General features: G+C 40.1%; 1 protein-coding gene across 1 annotated transcript in view; it reads right to left on the bottom strand.

Moving 5' to 3' along the window:
• Positions 1-10503, bottom strand: part of RALGAPA2 (Ral GTPase activating protein catalytic alpha subunit 2) — a 316716-nt gene extending 306213 nt beyond the window's left edge. The window contains exon 1 of the mRNA XM_029916028.1: positions 10153-10503. Coding sequence (XP_029771888.1) covers positions 10153-10258 — 106 coding nt within the window. The 5' untranslated portion in view covers positions 10259-10503. The remainder of the gene's footprint in view (positions 1-10152) is intronic.
• Positions 10504-22845: the final 12342 nt, after the last annotated feature.

Genomic DNA, 22845 nt, shown 5'->3' with positions numbered 1-22845 from the left:
ACACTTAACCGACTGAGCCACCCAGGCGCCCCTCAACTCACTTTAATGATGGGAACATCTAGCTTGCGAAAATAATCTTTGGGACAGGGAGGCTTTTAGGAATTTTTCAAAACATCCAAAGAGGCGGTGCTACACCCCCACAGACTTAAATCCATCTATCTGAGAAATCATGTTTTTGGGTTTTTTTCAAATAGTTATTTATTCTAGCTTTGGATTGCAAGCTCTGGCATCCACAACACAGTGTATAACATCTAACCTGTGTTGTGTCTGCATAAAAAATAACTATTAAATGAACAAAGGGACTCTGGAGCCAGATGCCTGGGTTCAAATCCTGACTCTGTCACTTATCAGCTGTGTAACCTTGGATAAGATTCTTAACCTCTCTGTGTCTCACCTGTAAAATGAGGATAAATATTACCTATCCCACTTAGGAGGACTGCATGAGTTAAGACATGTGAAAGTATTTCTGTCAGTGTATGGCACATGGAAAGTACTGATTAAATGCTAATTATGATTATAAAGAAGGAAGTGTGTTACTAAAAGGAATCAACATGAACAAGAAGCTCTTCATGTTCTTAATGTATTTCTCATCTAGTAGGGGAGATCCAGAACACAGCTAAGTACAATAGGCAATCAATGCCAAATGAGAGGTTCCAAATGCTATGGGAATTCTGAGGAAAGATCATTTTTGGGGCAGAGGGACAAAGAAAGTTTATGTGGAAGATGTAGTGTGCTCATGCCTTCTCTTGGAAGGATTTTACACTGTAGGATGGGCAATAACTTCTGGGGAATGGGATGATACATCAGTTGGGGCCCCCTGAGAAGTAGACACCAAGATAGGATTACACATGCAGGAGACGGATTCATGGGGGGGAACTGTCTATGAAGGGGGAAGACCTGAGAAGACCAGGAGAGGCTTCAACCACAGTGAAGGTCTGACCCCTGCGAAGAGGAGGGAGAGAGAAGGAGAGCCAGGGAGGAAGAATCTCATATCCAACTCAATTGTGAGAAGGTCTTGACCACACCAATGAGGAGTCCTCAAGTCAAGGCCACTCTTCAGAAGCACCTGGGTCTTGCAGGAATTAACCACATTAGTAATCTCAATTGCTTAGTAACTGCAAGTAGCCCAAGAGAAGCTCAGCTTTGGCTAAAAAGTGGTGGTGACCCCAGCAGGTAGAAGCTAGTGCCATCAAGTCAATCATGTTCCCTGCAGCAGGGATCTGAGTGGTGCATTCTCATAGCTCCCACAGTTGGGCACAAGCAATGTCATTAGTACCTATGTGTCCTTGAAACCATGGCTGAGGTTCAATGAATATGTGCCATCACTTAAAATCAAACACAAGACAATATCAAAGGACTCCTTATCTTTTTAAACTAAACCACAATTACAAGAGTGAAATTACGTATTTACTGTTAAAAATTAGAACTACTTGTAAAATATCTTTCAGATGTGGTTTCAGTTTCTAAAACAAGACACAATAATGGTTATGAAATATCTGTTCTGTAAAAATCACAGTTAGAAACTTGAATTGGGCATTCGGAACCCACTCAGAAGCAAAGCTCGACTAAATCTAGAAGGTAAATCTTTTCTGAACTGGTTGCTTAAGGAAGCATATTGATCCAATGAGAATGTGAGAAAGCATTTTGGAAAAGTGTAAGGTGCCACATGAATATGGGCTATCAGTACAACTGAGTTACATCTTATGTGAAGTCAAGTCACATTAAAGGCAAAAATGGAGATCAAAATTATCCCTAATCACTAGAGCCACACCTGACAGGTCAGATGATCCCACAGTGAGAGGCGTGAAGGAAAGAAGACCACTGAGAACACAGCACGTCCCTGGTCCTGCTTGATGCCACTCTGGGGTACATGGTCACCAAGTGGAAGGGCAGGCAACATCTGTAACACATATATATGTTCTCACATACACACACACACACACACACACACACACACACACACACACCCTCATTTGTGGCCAAGCATTTAATATGGAAGTTAAATGTATTTATGAGATGGCTCCATAGAAGAACAATAAGAACAGCAATCTTATAGATTACAATATTTCCTTTATTTAAAGCGACTCATGGCACAGGAAAGGGAAGAAAACATCCTCAATTCTTATCACTACACCAGCAAGAAAACTGACTCAGCAGTTGACGCTACCTCTTACCTTCCCAGAGAAAACAGAAGCCGTAGCATAAGAGCTCCCACTGTAGACCATACCTTCCTCCATTTTTATCCGCTCTCTCCACAGTTTCTTCAATTCTGCTCTTTTATTAGCTCCTTCTCCTATATATGTAAGCTCAACTTTGCTCAGCTCTTTAAAAATATAAAAAGCATATCTATGCATATGTACCTACCCACCTAGCCTTGATCTGGGATTTCCCCCTCTCCTTAAGGCATATTAATCTGTATTCTTTCCATTTCAAGACCCAGAAATATGACTCAAACTAGCTAAGCAAAAACTGGGTGTTACCACCACCGCCTGCAGCCGAGAAGTTCAGGGTGGAGATGGCAGACATGGCTGACCCTCTTGCTCAACAGGGTCCAGTAGGCTCTTCTCACCCTCCATGTCTCTGTCTTGCCTCTCTCTGAGTATGACTTCAATTTGAGGCTGGTGCCCTCCACACTGGGGAAAGATGAACACTAGCAGCCCATGCTACACCCTCAAGGTTTGCAATCCAAAAGGATGGGAGCTCTCACTCTCCCAACACCCATGCTTCAAATCTCATGAAGACTGAGACTCCCGGGCCATTCACCAAGGGGACACATTGGGTCTGGTTCCTATTCTATACTCAAGTCTTCCTGGTTCCCAACACCTCCCCACACCACAGGATAGAAGCCATGGTACTTAACTCCACAGTGGCCACACCATTACCCTCACACAAGTTCCTCCCTCTGCAGTCCCCTTGTCCCCAACTTCTCCACCTGGGAAACCCTGTATTTGTTATTTCGAACGCACCTCGGACCACATCTCCTTCAGGAAGCACTGGTGACCTCTCCAAGGCCAAGAGGCCTTTCTGCCGTGTCTCTTCCGCACCATGTGTGGCCACCTCTGCATCTCCACCTGCTCTACAGAGGCACTAAGTCCTTCATGCCAAACGTAGTTGTTTATGAGTCCGTGTCTCCTATTAAACTGTACGTTCTGGGCCTGTGCTTTATTAATCTCTGAATATACAGCCCTACCAAGCAGACACAGACACCTCACACTCATCCCCACTCTTGAAAAAATGTCTGTGGAACTGAAATTTTTTAAAAAATCCAAAGACCAGATAGATGTTTACTACATTTATACATTATTCTTAATTTTACAGTACAATAACTTAAATCCCTCCTTTAAAGAATAATTTTAAAATGTGAAGCACCTGGGTGGCTCAGTCACTCCAGCTCAGAGCCTGGATGGAGCCTGCTTCAGATTCTCTGTCTCCCTCTCTCTCAGCCCCTTCCCTGCTCATGCTCTGTCTCTCTCTGTCTCTCAAATATAAATAAATGTTAAAAAATTTTTTAATTAGGGGCATCTGGGTGGCTCAGTTCGTTGAGCGTCCAACTTTGGCTCAGGTCATGATCTCACAATCCGTGGGTTCGAGCCCTGTGTTGGGCTCCTCAAGGAGCCTGTTTGGGATTCTCTCTCCCTTTCTCTCTGCCCTTATCCCGCTCGCTTGTGCAAGCACACTCTCCCTGTCTCTTAAATAAATAAACATTTTTTAAAAATTTAAATGAAATCAATTTGCTATTTTGAGTCAATTTCTTTTTAATAAACAATTCTCTACAGTTTTATCTATGGAAAGATCAGTATTCTAAACAGCTAGTAAAAGTATTCATGCCCAATTGCTAGCAAAGCACTTACCAAAAATAAAATAAAAATAAAAATTATAAAAGTTTACATCAAAATATTCTGGACCTATCAAGTATCTCTCGTCCCAGAAGTGGTCCCAAACAAAACATCTGAGCTCAATCAGACTCTAATCCTAGGGTCTCCCTTCTCACATCAGAAGTCCAGAAATCTATAAGCCCTGGAGGCAGGGATTGGTGTTATCTGCATTTCATGTATGTGTCTAAAGTTCATTTTATATTCCAGAGGTTACAGATATAAAATGTTAATAATGATGAAAAATCAGCAAAGGGAGCATTATGGCAAAATCACTTTGCTTCAAACAAGAATAATGAGAGAGACCATACGGAGACTGGCTGAAGAGCCTGAAATTGCACCTCTGACTTTGCTCTGGTTGTAGAGTGTCCTTTGGCACTAACTTCCATGCAGTATTTTACCACCTGTTAGGTCTGCCAAGGGCACAGAAAGGCCAATGAACAGGAAAACACAAAAGGAGTCTCTTTATCTTCTGCCATGCTGAAATCAAATATAGCCTCAAGTCTCCCTAGAAGAATCCAGTAAAATAACAGAGGAGAACAAATCAAAGCAACATTTTTGGGGGACATGCAAAAACCTTTGGGCTTTTGGTTTTATGTTAACATTCGCCGTGGTGGGTAAATATATTATCTGATATGTAAATATACTTTTGAGTCAGATAACTAGCCGAGGGGTAACATGGGCTTTATAATCAGGAATCCCAGGTAGTTAACCTCGCTGAGCCTCGGTTTCCTCATCTACAGGTTGAGGGTAAGAACCGCCTACCTTCTACAGCGGTTGTGGGAAGATTCGATGGAAACATGATGATGACAAACAACCATATCATAGCTTTCCATCCTCTTTAATAATAAGCTCCAGACCCCATGCCCAACAACCTCCCAGACATTTCCACTTGGATCTTGCCTTTTGCTCAAACTCAACACCCATAACACCAAACTCTTCTTCCCCTGTCATTAGCCAGGATCTCCTCCAACTCCTCTGGTCCTACCCCTGACATTCTTCTCCAAAATGCCTACCGCCAACTATCAAATTACATAAATGCGGTTACTGCTAGTCAGACAACTGGAAATGGCAGTCTCAATCCTTGCTGCTAGCAGGCTCATTGGGAACAACACTTAGGAAAATACAGTGAAACGAGTCATACACATGTTCAAACCCAGCTATTTGACTTCACTGTAACTGTCCTAAAGAAATAACACAAAATATAGAAAAAGCTACTTTCCCAAGATGTTTACAGCAGTATTATTTACATCAGAGAAAGAGAGAAAGGAAGGAAACAATTTAACCAGCCAGGAAATGGTAAGCTAACTTACCCTGCACAGTTTCAACAAATGTTTGTAGTTAATAAGAAGGGGTGGGGGGGTAGGGAAATGTTAATAATAAAGTAAGTTTAAAAGGTAACATTTAGGGGCGCCTGGGTGGCTCAGTCGGTTAAGCCTCCGGCTTCGGCTCAGGTCAGATCTCACGTTCATGGGTTCGAGCCCTGCGTCAGGCTCTGTGCTGACAGCTAGCTCAGAGCCTGGAGCCTGCTTCCGGTTCTGTGTCTCCTTCTCTCTCTGCCCCTCCCCCTCTCATGCTCTGTCTCTCTCTGTATTAAAAATAAATAAAACATTTTTAAAAATTTAAAAAAATAAAATAAAATAAAAGGTAACATTTAAAGCGAGTGAAGGGCACCTGGGTGGTTCACTTGGCTGAGCATCCGACTTCAGCTCAGGTCGTGATCTCACAATTCCTAAGTTCAAGCCTATTCAGTCTGTCATCACAAAGCCCACTTTGGATCATCTGCCCCTTCTCTCTGACCCTCCCCTGCTTGTGCTCTTCCCAAAAATAAATATTAAAAAATAAATAAATAATAAAAAATTTTTAAGTGAACTTGTCCCTACCTAAAGCAACAGGTGCATAAAGGGAAATATACTAAAATGATCCATTTTTACTCTATCCATATAAAGAGAGGATCTGTGAGAGACTGTGCTCTCTCTTCTCTGGTTTCAAATATTTGGCCCAAACCCTGGTGTCACCTGATTAGACCTGACTGTGGCCTCTCATCCCAGATCTCTTCTCCTTCAGACTGATCACTCTTTGCCTGGCTTCTGCAAACCTCAGTTCCATTACTTCACTTGGACAATCACTAGTTCCTGATGCATTGGTCCTTTGTAGTCCTGCACCTCCTCTCCATTCATGGAGCATCTCATTTCAGACCCTTGTCATCTGTGCCTTCACTGCCAGTAGTCTCACCCCTCCCATCATCCCCCAGTCCATCTTCCTGGCCCTACTGACAGGTGGCTCTCAAATATCACGTGACCTACTAAGAGTTCTTCAAGTGGGCCCTCTCACCTCCAAAATAAGACATGAGCTTCCAATTCATGTTTTCTGATCTGGCCCCCCAACTGCCCCAGCTTCTGCCAGTCAGGCCACCACTCCTCTCCCCCACCAGTATCCCCCAGTCCAACTCACTGTCCTGCTCCCACCCCTGGCCTACACAGCATTGTAATCACTCATCTGACACTGTGAACACCCTCAGGTCAAGAGTTCTAGCTCTCTATCTCATGACTGACATTACCCTATGATTCCCTCATTGGACAGGAGGAATGGGCAGGTTGGTGTTCCTCACCTTTCCACATCACTGTCATGTGTATTTCCACTACCAGCTTCCATGTCCCCTTGCTTGGAACTGCCCTTCCTTGCCCTTCCCAAATTCTAACCTTGCTCTGTCCAGTAGGCCGCCACTAGCCACATGTGGCCGCTGAGCTCTTAAAATGCAGCTAGTTTGAAATGAGATGTGCTATAAGTATATAATACACACTGGATTTCAAAGACTTAGTGTAAAAAATATAATATTTCATATTGATTACCTGTTGATATAATACATATTAGATCTGTGAGATGAAATAAAATGTATTATTAAAATTAATTTCACTCCTTTTTTTATGTTTTTTAAATGTACTACTAAAAAGTTTTAAATTATACATGTGGCTCACATTATATTTCTATTGGACAGGACTAGTCTAACCATCTTTTAGGGCCCAGGATGAGTAAAACCTCCTTCAAGATGCCCTTCTCTTTGTGCCACTGTTAATGATCTTCTTTGACCCCTTGAAATCCTATATTGGAGTCCACCATAAAAGCCACTATCTAATTACATATCATACTATATGCTTACTATTACGTCAAGTCTTTTTGCTACATCAATGCCATTTCTATTTTAAGACTCAGAGTAGGCACCCAACTTTTAATTAAACATAGAATCTTTGCTGGAGCAAGACAGCAATACAGAGAATTTTTCTGGCTTATGATTTGTGTACTCATTTACTTTCCCACTGATGATGTCAACAATGCAGGGAGAACTGGAAGTCAGGGGACCCAACAGCTCATGGTTCCACCTGTGATTAACACAATATATTTGGACCATTCAGTACATTGCTTGGACCCTTGTAAGGTCTGCCTGTGCCTCAGCCCCTCCCCCATCCTCTTTGTAAAATGAAGTTAATAATTATCAGGCCAATCTATAATATTAGCCAGGTTAAAGTAGCTAAGCAAGTTCTAACTGGAACTATTACCATGACTGAGAAATATTCTACTTTCCACAGTTCCTTGTGTGTTTCTTAGCCATTGTCTTAAATACAGACTAATTTTTATAAAGAGACAACAAATTCACAGCAATTATCAAAATATAAAGGGGGGTGGGAAACTACTATCAAAATACTTGTCCTATCCTATTAAAGATGGGAGGAAAGTAATGGGAAAGGAAACTGTTACATGCCTGCTCCAAGCTGAAGCAGTTTATATATTATACTGACTAGGCAGACATTACCATACCCATTTGACAGAGTAAAGAAACTGAGGTTCAGAGACAGGTTAGATAATGAACCAAAGTGATGCAGTCAAAACTGCAAATCCAGGTCAGTGGTATCATCTTTATATGTAGAAAAAGAACATCTTTATTATCACTTAAAGATAAAATATGTGAAAAGAATATTACATGAATATGCAAATAAAAATACAATAATAATATATATTCAATTCCTTCAAATAGTTTTCTTGATCTTGGCCAAGTCCTATCTTTCAGATCAAGAGGCCATTTCTTCTAAAAAGACTTTATTTAAAGTAGCAAACAAATCGGGTATATGATATGCTAGGAACTAGTACATTAATATACTGTGTTTCTTTAAAGTTTTTATTTTTTTATATTTATCGATTTTTTTGAGAGAGAGCATAAGCAGGGGGAGGGGCAGAGAGGCAGGGAGAGAGAGAATCCCAAGCAGGCTCCACACTCAGCACTGAGACTGACGTGGGGTTTGATCTCACAACCATTTGACCCAAAAATTAAGAGTTGGATGATTAACCAACTGAGCTACTCAGGTGCCCCTTTCTTTAAAACACAGTTGTAAGAAAAGTTTACATTAGACATTATAAGTAGAATCCACAGACACATATACAGAAATCTAGTCCCTGTAGATAAAGATTGCAACAATAAAGTAAACTGGATCATTCTGCAAATAAATACATCAACAACAACAACAAAAAAACCTAACATCCAAGAACCTCTCTTTGTTACAAAACTGAGTCTTAATGAGCTCAATGAAATGAAAAAAGAAACTTCCTCAAAATAGGATATGCACCTTAAAGTGAAACCTCAATTATACAGCCTTGAAAACTAACTACTTTCTCAGAATGGTAACAATGTATTGTGTATCTCTAAGAAACCAAACTGATCTAGGTTTAATTGATTCTGCTTTTTAAAATGTAGCCAACTTAATCCTGCAGACTCAGACAGAACAAAAGTTCAAATTCTCTACCACAGAAAAAGTCCCAGAGTATCAAATGCTTTAAAATAGCGTTCAAGTCTCCTTTATCAAAAATGTCCCTGCAGTAGGTGTTAATCAGTCACTACTAAGAACTCTGCACAATGCAACCTGTGTGTGCATGAGATTTTACTACAGGAGGTGGACAGTTCAGTTTACCATGGACACCACATTTCACTTTCAAAAGTCTTGAAAACTAATCCCTCTAACAGTAACTAATTTACATTTCATTCCAAACTGAACAAGATAGTGTAATCTCAAAGAATTCAAGATTGTGAATAACTTCACTTGAAGAAACCACGTAGGTGCATGTTTCCTCAGAGGTGTTTCACAGAATATAAATAGAAATAGTTAGCAACTTTTAATCTCATAAACAAGATCTTTACTTAAAATTCTCACATACGAAGTGAATTCTTTTATGCTATATTTCCTAAGTGATAGATACATTTAGACTATGTGTCCTAAATCAGGTGATTTTCACTCATTTTAAGAATAAAAAAGTCATCTAGAAGAAACAAGGTGTTTTTTTTCTCACACACCCCCGCAAAACACTATAGACAGCACAGGTGTTTGGTCCTCAACAAAAGTTAAGACCACGCAGGTAACAAAATAAAACAATACAAAACACAGCCTAGCAAAGCAGCTATAGATCATAAGCAGCAGGTGACAGGAAGCCTTGTGGACACCTCACACCCACAAGGATGAGCTTCATCACAGGTTAACTGCAGGGCCCCACCGTCCACAGAACGTCCACCCAGCAGTCCATAGAAACGAAAGAAGGCAAATAACTATCACTGTCATTCTGGCGCTGAAGCAGCAGCAGCCTCCTTGAACCCAGGAAAGCCGCCCTTCCCTCCAAGCAGACACGAGGAGCCCCCCTTCACACCAAGGACACAAAGAAACCTAAGCAGTCAGACCCAAAATAAAAATAAAAATAAAAGTAGGAGCATGGGAAGAGGGATGGTTGCTAAATTAAATTTATCCTGGGAGCACTTCATGTCTCAGTCTATTTGAAGACTCCAACTCAAAAGTAAATATAAAACTTAAGGGGAGGGGGCCCACGAAAGAGATGACAGTTCAACTAAGTCTGTGCTGGGAACACTTAGGAGACTCAGTCTACTAAGGGTGTCAGAGTCCAAAATTAAAATTAAAAAACAGGAGAGGAGGAGACAGTGTGTGCGTGTGCGTGTGTGTGTGTGTGTGGAGCACCTGGAGTCCAGGATTTGCTGAGGAGGAAAGAGTCACGGCTCCACCGGCCTCGAGGTGACCGGGTGCGAATCCGGGGTAAATTTACACTCTGGGCGACAGGGCAGAGCCCAAGGGCCAGAGTGCCCGCGGTCGAGGAACAATGCGCGCGCCAAAGAGGAGGGTCTGACGCCGCCCTCACCCCCGATGCCGCCGGCATCCCAGCCCCGACCATCCCCCGCCCCGCGTCTGGGCAGGTGACCCCGAGCCCGGCGCCCAGGCGCGCGCCTCACCCAGCAGCGCCCGCAGGTGCTTTAGACGGGTCAGCACGTCCTTCTTCGGGTCCAGCACCTTCTGGGTGGACTTCTTCACATCCCCGTGGCTCCTTCGGGAGAACATCCCGACGCGGGAAACCCAGACCCCGCCGGCGGGGCAGGAGGCGCCTGCACCGCGAGAGTCACCGCATAAGGTCCGGACCGGCGCGTGTCGCGCGGGCCACTCGCCGCCCCCCCGCCGGGCCGCCGCCGCTACCACCGCCGCCTCAGCTGTGGCTCCAGGAAGGAGGGGCGGGCCGGGCCGGCGAAGGGCGGGGCAGGAAGGCTGTGTAGACACAGAACCAACTGCCCCGCCCCGCGGGAGGCGCTGGCCGGCCCTTCGGGCGCGACGCAGGCGCGCGCCAAACGGACTGCCTCGCGGGAGCGCGCCCGGAGCGCCTAGTCGGCGCGGCGAATCACAAAGAAGCTCGCCGCTTGCACAGGCTGTACTACAAGTCCCAGAATGCACTGCGAAAGAGCCCTCCAATCAGGCTGGGGTGTCTTAGGCACGATGGGAGTCAATGGGTTGGGTCTGAAAACGTTTTTCCTCCTCAACAGGCCGTGGGCCGCAAGTTCTCCAGGGAAATGTAGTCGAGGCGCCGCGACTACTGTTTCCAGGGTCCCCGTAGCCACTGGACAGCATTGGCCAGACACCGTCCAGAGAGGCCCAGAGCTCCCAAGCTTTCACTCCTTGGAGTGTACTACTCACTCAGTTGCTTCTAGTGAAACGTGAGCCACAGAAACATATCAGTAAGAAAAGTTATAAATAAGAAAAGGCTTTTAAGATGCAAACCATTTTCCGTTTGGGCTTTGGATTCACACCAGGAAGCGAATTGAAATCCCTCGACCATACTAAATCGGAGCTCCACTTTCACACTAAAATGAATGGCTCTGACAGCAGGAAAAGCATCTCTAGACTCTGGGAGAGGAGTCCAGCCAGTCCCCTTGATTCCTGGGACCCAACTTCACTTAGAGTATAAGGTTCCCTTGCTCCTCAGGATCTTGTCTCTTGCTTTATATAGGAAGTGCACATTCTCTGCGTTGTGTAAGGCTGAGTAAGAATCCAGTAGCAGAACCAGAAATAGAACCTGAGGGACCTGAGTCCCAGGCTGGTATGCTTTTTAAAGCTATGTGCCTGTAACCTCAAGCAAAACTTTGAGATGAAAGATGGTCAAGAGATCTATAGGATTATTTATTGGGATCTGGATCCTTTGATGCTCCAAATCTGGACAAAATTTGAGCAAGTACTTGAGCTGGCTGTTTAAAATCATGTCCAATTGGGACAACACAATATTTTCTCATTCAGGGGAACCTGTAACTTGGGGCAAGAACTGGGGATTTTCATAACTTTGTATTCTCATAACTAGCATGATGTTTGGCTTCTAGAAGCACTCACTAAAAGTTTGTTAATAAGATGAAATAAAGAGATAAAACAGTCCTTTTCGTCTCATCCAGGCATGCAAAAGCGTATCTTCTGGTTGCTAGAGCTTCTCTCTATTGTTAGAGTTGTCAAAATAGCGTTGATAGAATGAGGACATATTTGTGCAAAGAAATATTATTCAGCTATAAAAAGGACTGGATTACTAATAAGCCCAATAACATGGGAGAATCTCAGATCCAGAGATGGAAGCCCCACACTCAGGATCATGCCAGCCTGAGTCCCCAGATGACATCTCAAAAAGGACCACAAACCCTCCAAGACTATTGCAAGAGAGAAATAACCTTTCCTTTTAAAACATTTGGGTGTCTTTGTCACAGCAACTTAGACTGTACCTGGTTACACATAGTACATCACAGTATTCATTGCCCCATTCCTTTAGAAGAAGATATCATTGATTCAAAAAAATAAGATGGACTTGTCTTAGGGAATTCAAATTTTCTATCATAGAGCAAGCTGTCATTGTCATCAAACACTTATGGAGCATCTGCTGTGTACAAGGCATGAATATAAACCTTGAGGATAAAAAGATGTATAAGATGCAGCTTCCTGACCTCCAAGGCTTCCAGTCTAGTCAAAGGGCAGAACAACTGAATAAATGAAAAGATAAATGACAACATACAGTAAACACATGACACTGCCAAAACTTTGTAGTACCAGAAGCGGGCATTCATCTCATCCATTCATCATATAAATTCATCTCCTCTATTATATCTAGCCTTTATTTACTGATGAAAATGTAGAACTCCAGATCTTCTCTAAAAATGCAAGAAATGTAAATTATTACTTTGATGCTTTTTCACCCACATGTAATATTCCACATGAAACAAAAATAAATAAAAATACTAGTCATGTTCTATAGCTCTCAAAAATTATTCTACTGGACTGTGAACTTCTTGAGGACATTGCCATATTTTTAATTAATTATTTATCCTTGGAGTTTCAGAGTACTAAGCATTTGGGGATACTTATATGCTATTGAATAAATGTCCCACTTTCATTAATAAAGATAATGAAATCAAGAGTTAAAAAGCTTGTAATGCAAATTAAAACTACCCTGAAATACCATTTGGATTGGTAAAAAAAAAAAAAAGCACACACAAAGTTTGACAGTACACTCTGGTAGCAAAGCTGTAGAAAATCATAGCTGATAGAAGTATAAAATAATAGTACAATTCCTATGGAGGAGAATTTGGTGAAATTATATATTGTTTGCCCTTTGACACATAAATCCTACTTCTAAGAACCAACTCTGACCCCACAAATATAAAAGCGCATGTGGAAGGTTATTCCTTCTGCAAGTGTTTATAATAGCCAGTATATTGGGTCGAATAGATATATCCATATCCTAATCCCCAGAACCTGTGATTGACCTTTAAAAAACAAAAGGGATCTGGAGCTCCTGGATGGCTCAGTTGGTTGAGGTTCCAATTCTTGATTTCCACTCAGGTCATGATCCAAAGGTCATGGGACTGAGCCCCGCATTGAACTCTGCACTGACATTCTCTCTTTCTCTCTCCCTCTGCCTTTCTTCCCTACTTGTGCTTACTCGCTCACTCACTCGCTCTCTAATAAAAGAAACTTTAAAAAGAAAGAAAAAGAAAAGGATCTTTGCAGATGTAATTAAGTGAAGGACCTCAAAGGGAAATCATCTTAGATATCTTAGTGGGCCCTAACTCTTTATAAGAGACAAAAGGAGAAGACACAGAGAGAAGGCCATGTAAAAATGGAGGCACAGATCAGAGTCACTTAGCCATAAGCCAAATGATCCCTGGAACCACAAGAAGCTAGAAGAAGCAAGGAAGGATCCTCTCAGAGTTTTCCAGAGGGAGCCCAACCCAGCCATTATCTAGGTTTCAGACTTCTGAACTTCAGAACTATGAGAAAATATATTCCTGCTATTTTAAGCCATCTAGTTTATGGTAATTTGTTGCAGCAGCCTAGAAAATGAATACTACCAGATACTGGGAGAGCCCAGTGTGACTGTCTTGCAAGACTTTGTTGAATATAGTGCATATACACACATCGAAAGTGGCTGATTGAATCCCATGCATCTATGCAATGTAGTGCTATATAGTCGTATGCAACCACAAGAAATAATGAGAAAGTTTCTTACATCCTCATTTGACCTAATCTCCCAGATATATTGTTAAGTGTAAAAGCAATAGACAGAACATAAAATATATATTTATTTGCTTGTTGTTTTCAGAAGGGAACATTGAAAGGATAAATCAAAAAGTAACACCAATGCCAAAGTGGGATGGTGGATGGAGTAGAATGGATAAGAGATGGGAAAGAGTTCTCTCCAAGTATACCTTTTTATATAATTTTGACTTTTAAGCCATTCAAATGTTTCACATATTCAAAAAGAAAGAGAAAATACAAACCTGATAATTAAATGAATAGATATACAGAATAAACAAATGAACCCAACCATATATCTAATTGGTGGCATAACTGTATAAAGAAAATAATTTCAAGTGGCTTTTAAAGATAGTATTCTGATTATACCCCCATAGAGGGATATATTCTAAGGGCAAGAAGATCTGCAAAGAAATATTAACTGCTGTTTAGGACCACAGTTTCTCAGTGTCAGAGGAAAGAGACACATCAGTATCAAAAACAAAAAAATTAAGTAAAAACTCTAAAACTAAATTTTACCTGGAAATATCAGTTTAAACTCATGGTTAAAAAATACATGCATGGGCCAAAGTTCATTATTTTCTATACAGATATGTAGTTCTTCCTGCAATATATATAGAAAGACTTTTTCCTCTCGTTGAATTAACTTGGTACCTTAGTCAATTATCAATCACCCGCAACTGTGTGTCTGTTTCTGGACTCCTTATTATGCTCCGTTGATCCAGTTTAACCTTAAACCAGTACCTCTCTCTCTCCAAACTACTGAGGTTTTACAGTAAGTCTTGATTTCAGGTAGTGTATACTCTTCCTGTTCAAGATTATTTTGCCTATTTAGGTCTTTTCCAATTCCACATAGATTTATTTTATTTATTTTTATTTTTTGAGAAATAGAGTGCCACTAGTGGGGGAGGAGCAGAGTGAGGGAGAGAGAGAATCCTAATCAGGCTCCACATCTAGTACAGAGTCCTACCTGGGCTTGATCTTTTGACCATGAGAATATGACCTGAGCTGAAATCAAGAGTCCTATGCTTAATGGGCTGACACTCAACACAGGCACCCCCGTATGAATTTTAGAATCAATTTATTATTTTTTTAATCTGCTGTATTTCTTACTCTTCTAATCTCAGAAAGAAATTAGAAGCAATGATGCCCAGTGGCAATGAATATACCTAGCACCTAGATCTTGGTTTGCAAATATCATTTTCACTCACAGCAATCAGGGTTCTTTAGAAAAATGGATGATTCCTTCCAAGTCTGGGACAGAAAAATATAGAATGAATATAAGACTGTGCCCAAAGATCAGTAAGAAAGTTTCTAAAACATAGGAGCTAACTTGAAGGGGCTTCTTATGGTGAAATGTGAGGTAGTCTGATCATCAGAAAGAACGACTTTATTGTATAATACTTTAAATAAATATAAATTCAGGAATCCATAATGATATTCAAAAGAATTATTTTCAATATCCTGGGTGGGTGTTTCAAGTAGAAAACATTGCTTGCACATTTGATGATTTGGGACCAACTAAAAAAAAAAAAAAAAAAAGAATGTACGAGCCCTCAGGTGACTAAAACCCTTTCTCAATAACAATTGGGGAACCTAATCTTTATGTTTCAAGATTCTAACCAGGGAAGACTACAAAGCTTTAGAGCCCTATAATTTCCTTCATTTGTCACTTACCAGAAAAGCATCATGTTTTCCTGATGACAGCAAATTGAATTCAGATGTTCAGAGAGACCAAGTAACCAGGACAAAGTGAGGAAAATGAGATGTGAGACCAATAGGGACCAAAGAATAAAGAAAAATACTTTTCAATTCCTGATGTTGTCTGTAGTAAAATTTTCGATTTTTTTTTGCTTTTGTATACTATATACATAAAGTCAAACAAACACATATTTATTGAAAAATGATCACAGCTAAATTGTGATGACCATAGTGCACTTTCCATTCTTTTCTATGGTACTAAAAATTGGTCTTTCCAGAGCCTATGGGGAAACTGCAACTTATACCGTCATTGATGTTAGATACTTATCAAACAACTCTACGATTCATCCTTGATGAATTTATGCCCAGTGTAGGGTGGGGGAGTCAGCATTAAATCAGTAGTTGTTGAATAAATAAACTCAGTCATTCATTTCTTCATTAATTGATATCAGTCAGCATTATTAAGGAATGCTGTATAGTATGATGCTTTCAATTTAACTAATGTGTTATGCATCCAAATTTTAAAATTCTACCCTTCTTTCCTCAGAAATCTTTCTAAAATATAGGCAGACTTCCTGTCTTCTTAAAAAAAATTTTTAATGTTTATTTTTGAGAGAGACAGAGAGCGAGTGGAGGAGGGGCAGAGAGAGGGAGACACAGAAACTGAAACAGGCTCCAGGCTCTGAGCTGCCAGCACAGAGCCTGACTGGGGCCCAAACCCACAAACTGAGAGATCATGACCTGACCTGAAGTCCAGTGCTTAACCGACTGAGCCACCCAGGTGCCCCAGACTTGCCTGTCTTCTTAAACAGCTTATTCATCATTTATAAAACCATAATTTGTCCCACTCCTGACACACTATGGTCCCCTTCATCTCCTCCTAAATTGATGTTACTACTAGACACGGAGAAACGCCTCTCCCCATCTAATTTTGACCACCTCTTGCCCCCAAATTCAGTCCTTGCTATCAGAGACAATTTGCCTTTTAACTTCCATAGTTGGAATCATTCTAGATGCTTAGACCTTCCAGCTTTTAGTTTCCAGATAACCTAAATGTTACTATATTTTACTTTCTAATTTTCACTCATCAGAGTTTTTCAGTTTGGAAGGATTTGTTTTTCTCAGATTGACTAAAATATCTTGTGCCTGCACATTAATCCTAGCTGTCATGAATATTATGTTAACTTTAGTATATGGAAAAATTCAACTTTTAGCCACAGATTTTCCTATCAGATAAGCTCGTTGCATCTGTCTTCAGGAGTAAGATCTTTTAGTACATTAGACATACTGTGGATCTTCATTTGGGTGCTATTGCCACAGAGAGCCAACCTGTGATCCCCTGTGACACAGACCATTTTTTCTTTTATCATAGGACCCTTCTTTGCATTCTTATTTTCTTAAAAAAAAAAAAAAGCTGCAACCTAGTAAATTCAAAGTTTTTTCTCACATTGGCTTTTACTCTGAAATGTTGACTTATCTATTCAATGTGCATGTTGCACCCCTGAGAATCTACATCCACCTAAAATTCATAAGAGGGGATGACCCTTCATAAGAATGAAATATCAAACTCAATGCTTAAGAAAAGAGAAACCCAATATCCTCATTTGCCAGATGATATATTACTGTAGACACTGAAAATCTATTTTTTTCTCCTCCAAAATATTTCCTAATGGCTTCTTTTATTTCCAAATATCTGTCAAATGAGGAGATTTAATACTTGACTTTAAACTTCACTATAAATCATTTTATATGAGAATTTCACTTCAGGACAGACTTGAAAAAGTTTTTGAAAATGTAATAGCCATTTTGATATGTCTGATAGACGCTTGATAACAAAGCAATGCCTGGAGAAAAAAAACATAATCAGTTTCTAAATTTAGTCAAGCAGATGTTTTCACAGCTGTGAATTTCAACCACAATGTCATCTGCCTTGGATATATTTTCTTTTTTTAAATCATCAAAACATTATTAAAATCTCAGCATTGAACCATGGAAACATGTCAACATTAGAAAAATATAAGCCCATTACTAAATATCATACGAACTGAACATAAGTTTTTTTAAAAAAAAAACCATATCTTTGAAAGATAATGTTGGAAAAGTCAAGGATCGTGGAAACTAAATAGTAAATATAACTTGAATAGAAAGATAATGCACAAAGACTAAAGAGAGATCAAGTTTCATAGGTGAGAAGTCTGTAAAAGTGTGCTCATTACCTCACTTCTTTCCTCAGTACACAAAATGCCACTGTTAGGTTTAATATTAGATCAGATTTACTCCCTTATTTGGAACCAGGTGCTAAATTTTCTAAAAGCAAATATAGATCACAGAATGTCAACAAAAACTATTCATTTAAAATATAGCAATTCATTACACAGTTTGTTTTACTGATAAATTCCTGTGATTTCCTAGAAAATGAATCTCAAAATAATTCTTAGAGAACAACAATTCTTATTAAGCACAAAACAAGAATACAAATTATTTTACTAATCTATACAGAAATGTGTGTCTTAAATTGAGACTGCTTTTACCTGGTATTTCACACAGCATTTTCAGTTTTAAGCAACAGAAATTGGCTATTAAAGTGAAGATGATTCATCCAAAGAATGCCACACTCACAAAATCAATGGAAGTTTGGAGATTCAAGCTTGGAAAATAACAAGAAAAGTAGATACCAAAGTAGCTCTGGGAGGCCTGAACAGCTCATAGAGCAGAGCACATGGGTCAGCCTGCTAAGACTTCCATAACAACGAAGGATTTCCCACCATCCCTCATATCTTCAAGTTCAAAGTCTCAAGAACAGCCAATTGGCTAAACCTTAGATGAATGCCTAGCTCAAGTGTCCACCCACCAACTACCCTGGGTCAGAAAACCTGAGGGGCTAGGTCCTCTTTGTAGGTAGGAAGTAGTACTATCTTCTACCAAGATTATATAGGATAGGACACACCCAAAAAAAAGCAATGGAGTGTATTTTTGAAGGAAGGAATGTTAGATGTTGAGTAGCTAAAATAACAATGATAAATCAATATATTTTGTACAGGGTAATAAAGAAAACAGAATCATCATCACTCATGATTTGCTTGACAAATTAATATATGCCCTGGAATATGAAGATAATTCATTCATTTGGCTGATTTATAATTAAGATCTTCTATTCTAGTAAGATGATTGAAAGGCATAGTTTACTGCTTTCAGTATATCTTTAATGAAGAATTACATTTGATAGGGTTTCCCCCCCCAAATTTTTACTGGGAAACTCCTGATGTTCCCTAGACATAGGGTATGTGTGAATTATGCAATTATTAAAATGATCATAGTGAATAATTAGAAAGAATTGAATCATATTTGTTGTTTCTGTTTAACTGAAATTGAGGAAATCGAATGGCATGGGGAACATTACTAAGTACCTCCCTTTATATTATCCTTTTTTCTATGTCTTCTTTTTCCTCTTTTCTCTGAATTGAAGTACCTCTCTATGACCTACACTTTTATCAGGTTTTAATGTCCTTCTTGGAAGTCTTTTTGATCCAATCAGTGGACTTAACAGAGTCCCTACTTTGTGTTAGTTTATGCACAGCAGTGAAGTTACAAAGAGAATGAGGATACAGTCTCAATCTTCAGAGTGGTCATAGTCTAACTGAAAAGGCAGACATGGCTCTGACCTCAGAGAACTCACAGTCTAATGCATGGATGCCTTACTAGGTAATAGTAATTAACAATAGCGACGCATGCAGGGAATTGTGGGAAATAACCAGGAAGGACTGGGCAGTAGAGATGAGGGTAAGACTCAGAGAAGGCTTCCTGAAGGATGTGACACTCCAACTGGGGAAAGGAGCTGAGCATACCACAGGCAGGTCAAGGAGAAAGATGCCATGGGCTGTGTGAAGACCACCAGAAGTAGTTTGGTTTTGTATGGTTGTCACCCAGGTTTGTGCTTATGGTTATACTCAGCACAATGGAAGAGTTTCAGAAATGTGTGTATGTTTTTTGTAGCCTTATAAGAACAGTGGGCCAGGGACACTTAAGTGGCTCAGTCAGCTGAGCGTCTAACTCTTGGTTTTGGCTCAGGTCATGATCTTATGATTTTGTGGGTTCAAACCCCAAGTTGGGCTATGCACTGGTGGCGCAGAGCCTGCTTGGGGCTCTCTCTCTCTCTCTCTCTCTGCCCCTCCCCCACTCACACACACTCTCTCTCTCTCTCTCTCTCTCTCTCTCTCTCTCTCAATACATAAATAAACTAAAAAACAGAGGGCTAAATGATAGTAAAACGTGATGATGCCAAAGCTGGAAGAGACAAGTGAACTTCTTCTGACTCTATAGAAGGCAGGATGAGATGACAGCAAAAGCAAAGGCTCCCAGTTTTTTTCCCCCTTACTAGCTGTGTAATCTTAAATGGGTGACTCAGTTCTCCAAGCCTCAGTTTTCCTAATCTATTAAGTGGAGAGAAACTTGCATTGGGCTGTTTATTCTAAGGAGTAAATGAGTATAAAAAAGAATTGAGCACAATGCTTGGTACAAAAATGTACAGTGACTATGAGTTTGCTTTTCTCTTCTCCTGTACACCCAGAAAATACAAACAAAGCAATTTCTTTGTGCGCTGTATTTCTCAATGTGTTGCATAGGAGGGGTTTACACAGTTGTGGTTTCTCATGGCTTAATAGAATTGAATCTGAACACCATCAGAATAGATTGAAGCAGTTAGCCCAGAACCTTTTATTTCATACATTTGTTACCTGAACTTGGCAAGGAGGGATATATTCACTGATGCTCCCATCATATCAGGTGAAATATCTGCTCCTTTCTGGATATTAAATGATACCGGATCAGGAAAGCTAGCTAAGGGATCAAGGATATAATAATGCATGACTCAGCAGTTTGTTCTAGGGCATATTTTACTTCCTCTGGTTCCTGTAGGACCCAACCTGTGAATAGTTTATGGGGCCTTTCAAAAGTTTAAGTAATAATTCAGGTTATTATAAATCAGATTATAATAAATTAAATTAGTATTTAGCTATAACCATCATAAAAAAAAGTATTGCCTTGCTGTGTGAAAAGTTTGCTTTAAATAATCTATTCAAAAGATGCCGATTAACATTTTTCTCCACTTAAGTGTTCGTTTTTAAAATCAAAATAATAAACTCGTTTTTTGAGCCTCTTTACAATCTGAATCTTTTCTCACTCATTCATTTATTCAAATCCATTTATTGAACTTCTTCCAGCCAGGCACTTATTCTTGTAACTGAATATAGAGGTTAAAAAAAAAAAGAAGATAAAATCCTTATTCCTAAGAAGATCACTATTTGGTTGGGTCAACTATCTGAAGATGACATCTTACAAAATAAATATGAAGTTACTGGGTTTTTTTAACTTTCAGAAAGTATTAAAAGAAGCCTTTCATACGTTTGCTTTGCCTCTGTATAATTCTGCCTCACTCCACCTCAACCCTGGTTGTAATATTGCCAATTGTAAATCCAGTTTAAATAATTTTGCCTAATTGTTACCTGTTATTAGCAAGAAAATCTTGGGGTCATAGAATATTTTGAGAGGAAAATGTGACTGACAGATGTATCCCCTCATTATAAAAAGGAAAAATAAAAACCAAAGTTGGTTAATGTTTGGGTGTCACCAGAACTGGAGGAGGAAACACATCTGAATCTGACATGATAGATCTGGTGGCATTAGGATGACTGGAAAATACCATTACACCCCAGTACCATTTTGCAAAGTAATTTTCATGTAACTTTTCCCATTCAATCCTCACCACAGCCCATGAAGCTGCAGTTCTTATCCCCAATTCATCTAGACTTAGAGAAGTTGTGTGGCTAGCTAAAAGGTCATCCAGCTCAGAAGCAGCAGGTCAAAAGGACAAATCAGAAGGACATAGATCAGCAGAGTGTAGGTGGTAAATAAGTGATTTGGTTACTCTCCTGGTAGCTGGAGATCAAGACAGACCAGTTCAAAGAGAGTGGGAAAGACTCGTGAAGGAAAATGCAAAGACTTGTCTGGAAACTGAAACCTACCACGACCGTAGATTCTGTCTTTAGAACTGGAGGCTACTTTAAAGTTTATCCAGACAAACTTCAGAGTTAGGAGATTTCTCCAAGTCTCTAAAGTTAATAGTCAAGCTAGGTAAGAAGTTCAAGTCTCCTGACTCTTAGGTCAACGCTCACCTAGCTACATGATTTGCTGGCTCGAAAGATCAGTGGAAGCTCAGTTTTTAGTAGGAGCTGGAAGGAGAGTGGGCTAATCTTTTACAATGGTTGTTTTCAATGGACCACAGCTCCAGTGTTTATATACCCCTGTATTTTTCCTTTTCCTTTGAATCTTGGCTGATTCTCTGACTGTCTTTAACCAACAGAACATGGAGGAAGTGACAGGGTGCCAGTTTCCATTCTAAGCTTTAAAAATACCTGGTAGCTTTCATTTTTGAACACTGAAAGAAACCAGCCATCATGTAAGGAATTTGACTATCTAAAGATTGCCACCCCGTGAGTTGTCTAATCTAGCCATGTGGAGAGACTATGTAGAAAGGAACATAGGCCCCTGGCTAACAGCCTCAGCTGAGTTCAAGACAACAGTTAACACTAACTTCCCAGCCATGGGAGCAAAACTGTCTTACAAGTGTACCCTTCAGTCCCAGTCAAACCTATCAGCCATGTAGAACAGAGATGAACTAGCCAAGCCTTAACCAGATTACATGATTGTGAACAGATAAACAAAATGGTTATTATAATGAACTGTTAAGTATGGAGATAATTTGTTACATCCCAATAATTAGCTAAAATAGGGAAGTGTGTGGTGTCCCCAAGGATCTGGAACTAACAAATCTCGAAGATTAATCTGTTCAGTTAGTCAAAGCCACACACTGCACCTGGTGACTTACCTCTAACATCCTTCTGGTTCAAAAATTCTTTGAGCCTGTTACTTTCTCTATGGTTCATGGCTATGAACCTAAATAGCCTGGTGTCTACATGATAAATAGATTTTGCCGCTAGAAAGTGACTGCCCTTACAGGGATTGCTTTTCTCACCAAAGAGTAGGAATGTAGGTGACAAAAAGAGAGAATGGTCTTCCAGAAGTAGAGGCAGACAGAGGAATCTCCAAGAATTTGAGTGCGGACAACAAGGAAAGAAATCGCACAGTGTGTCTCCATAAAGGACAATGGGGTATTTATAGACTAATTAAACAAATATCCACAAGAGAAGCATGTGATAGGCAGGTCAACAGAAAATTACTTGAGAAATTAACTTTTGATTCATTCAGTATTATAGAAAGCACTTAAAAATATACTGGACCTGTAACTAGTTATTTGCAGCTGGTGAGCAGGCAAGTCCATAGATGGAGTCTCCAGAAGAGTCAGGAAGAGGGCATATCAATTATCTATACCATTA

Source organism: Suricata suricatta, chromosome 12, assembly GCF_006229205.1.
Source record: "Suricata suricatta isolate VVHF042 chromosome 12, meerkat_22Aug2017_6uvM2_HiC, whole genome shotgun sequence".
Taxonomy (NCBI): Eukaryota; Metazoa; Chordata; class Mammalia; order Carnivora; family Herpestidae; genus Suricata; species Suricata suricatta.
The sequence above is the reverse complement of the archived record's forward strand: the minus strand, read 5'-3'. Positions and strand labels throughout refer to the sequence as shown.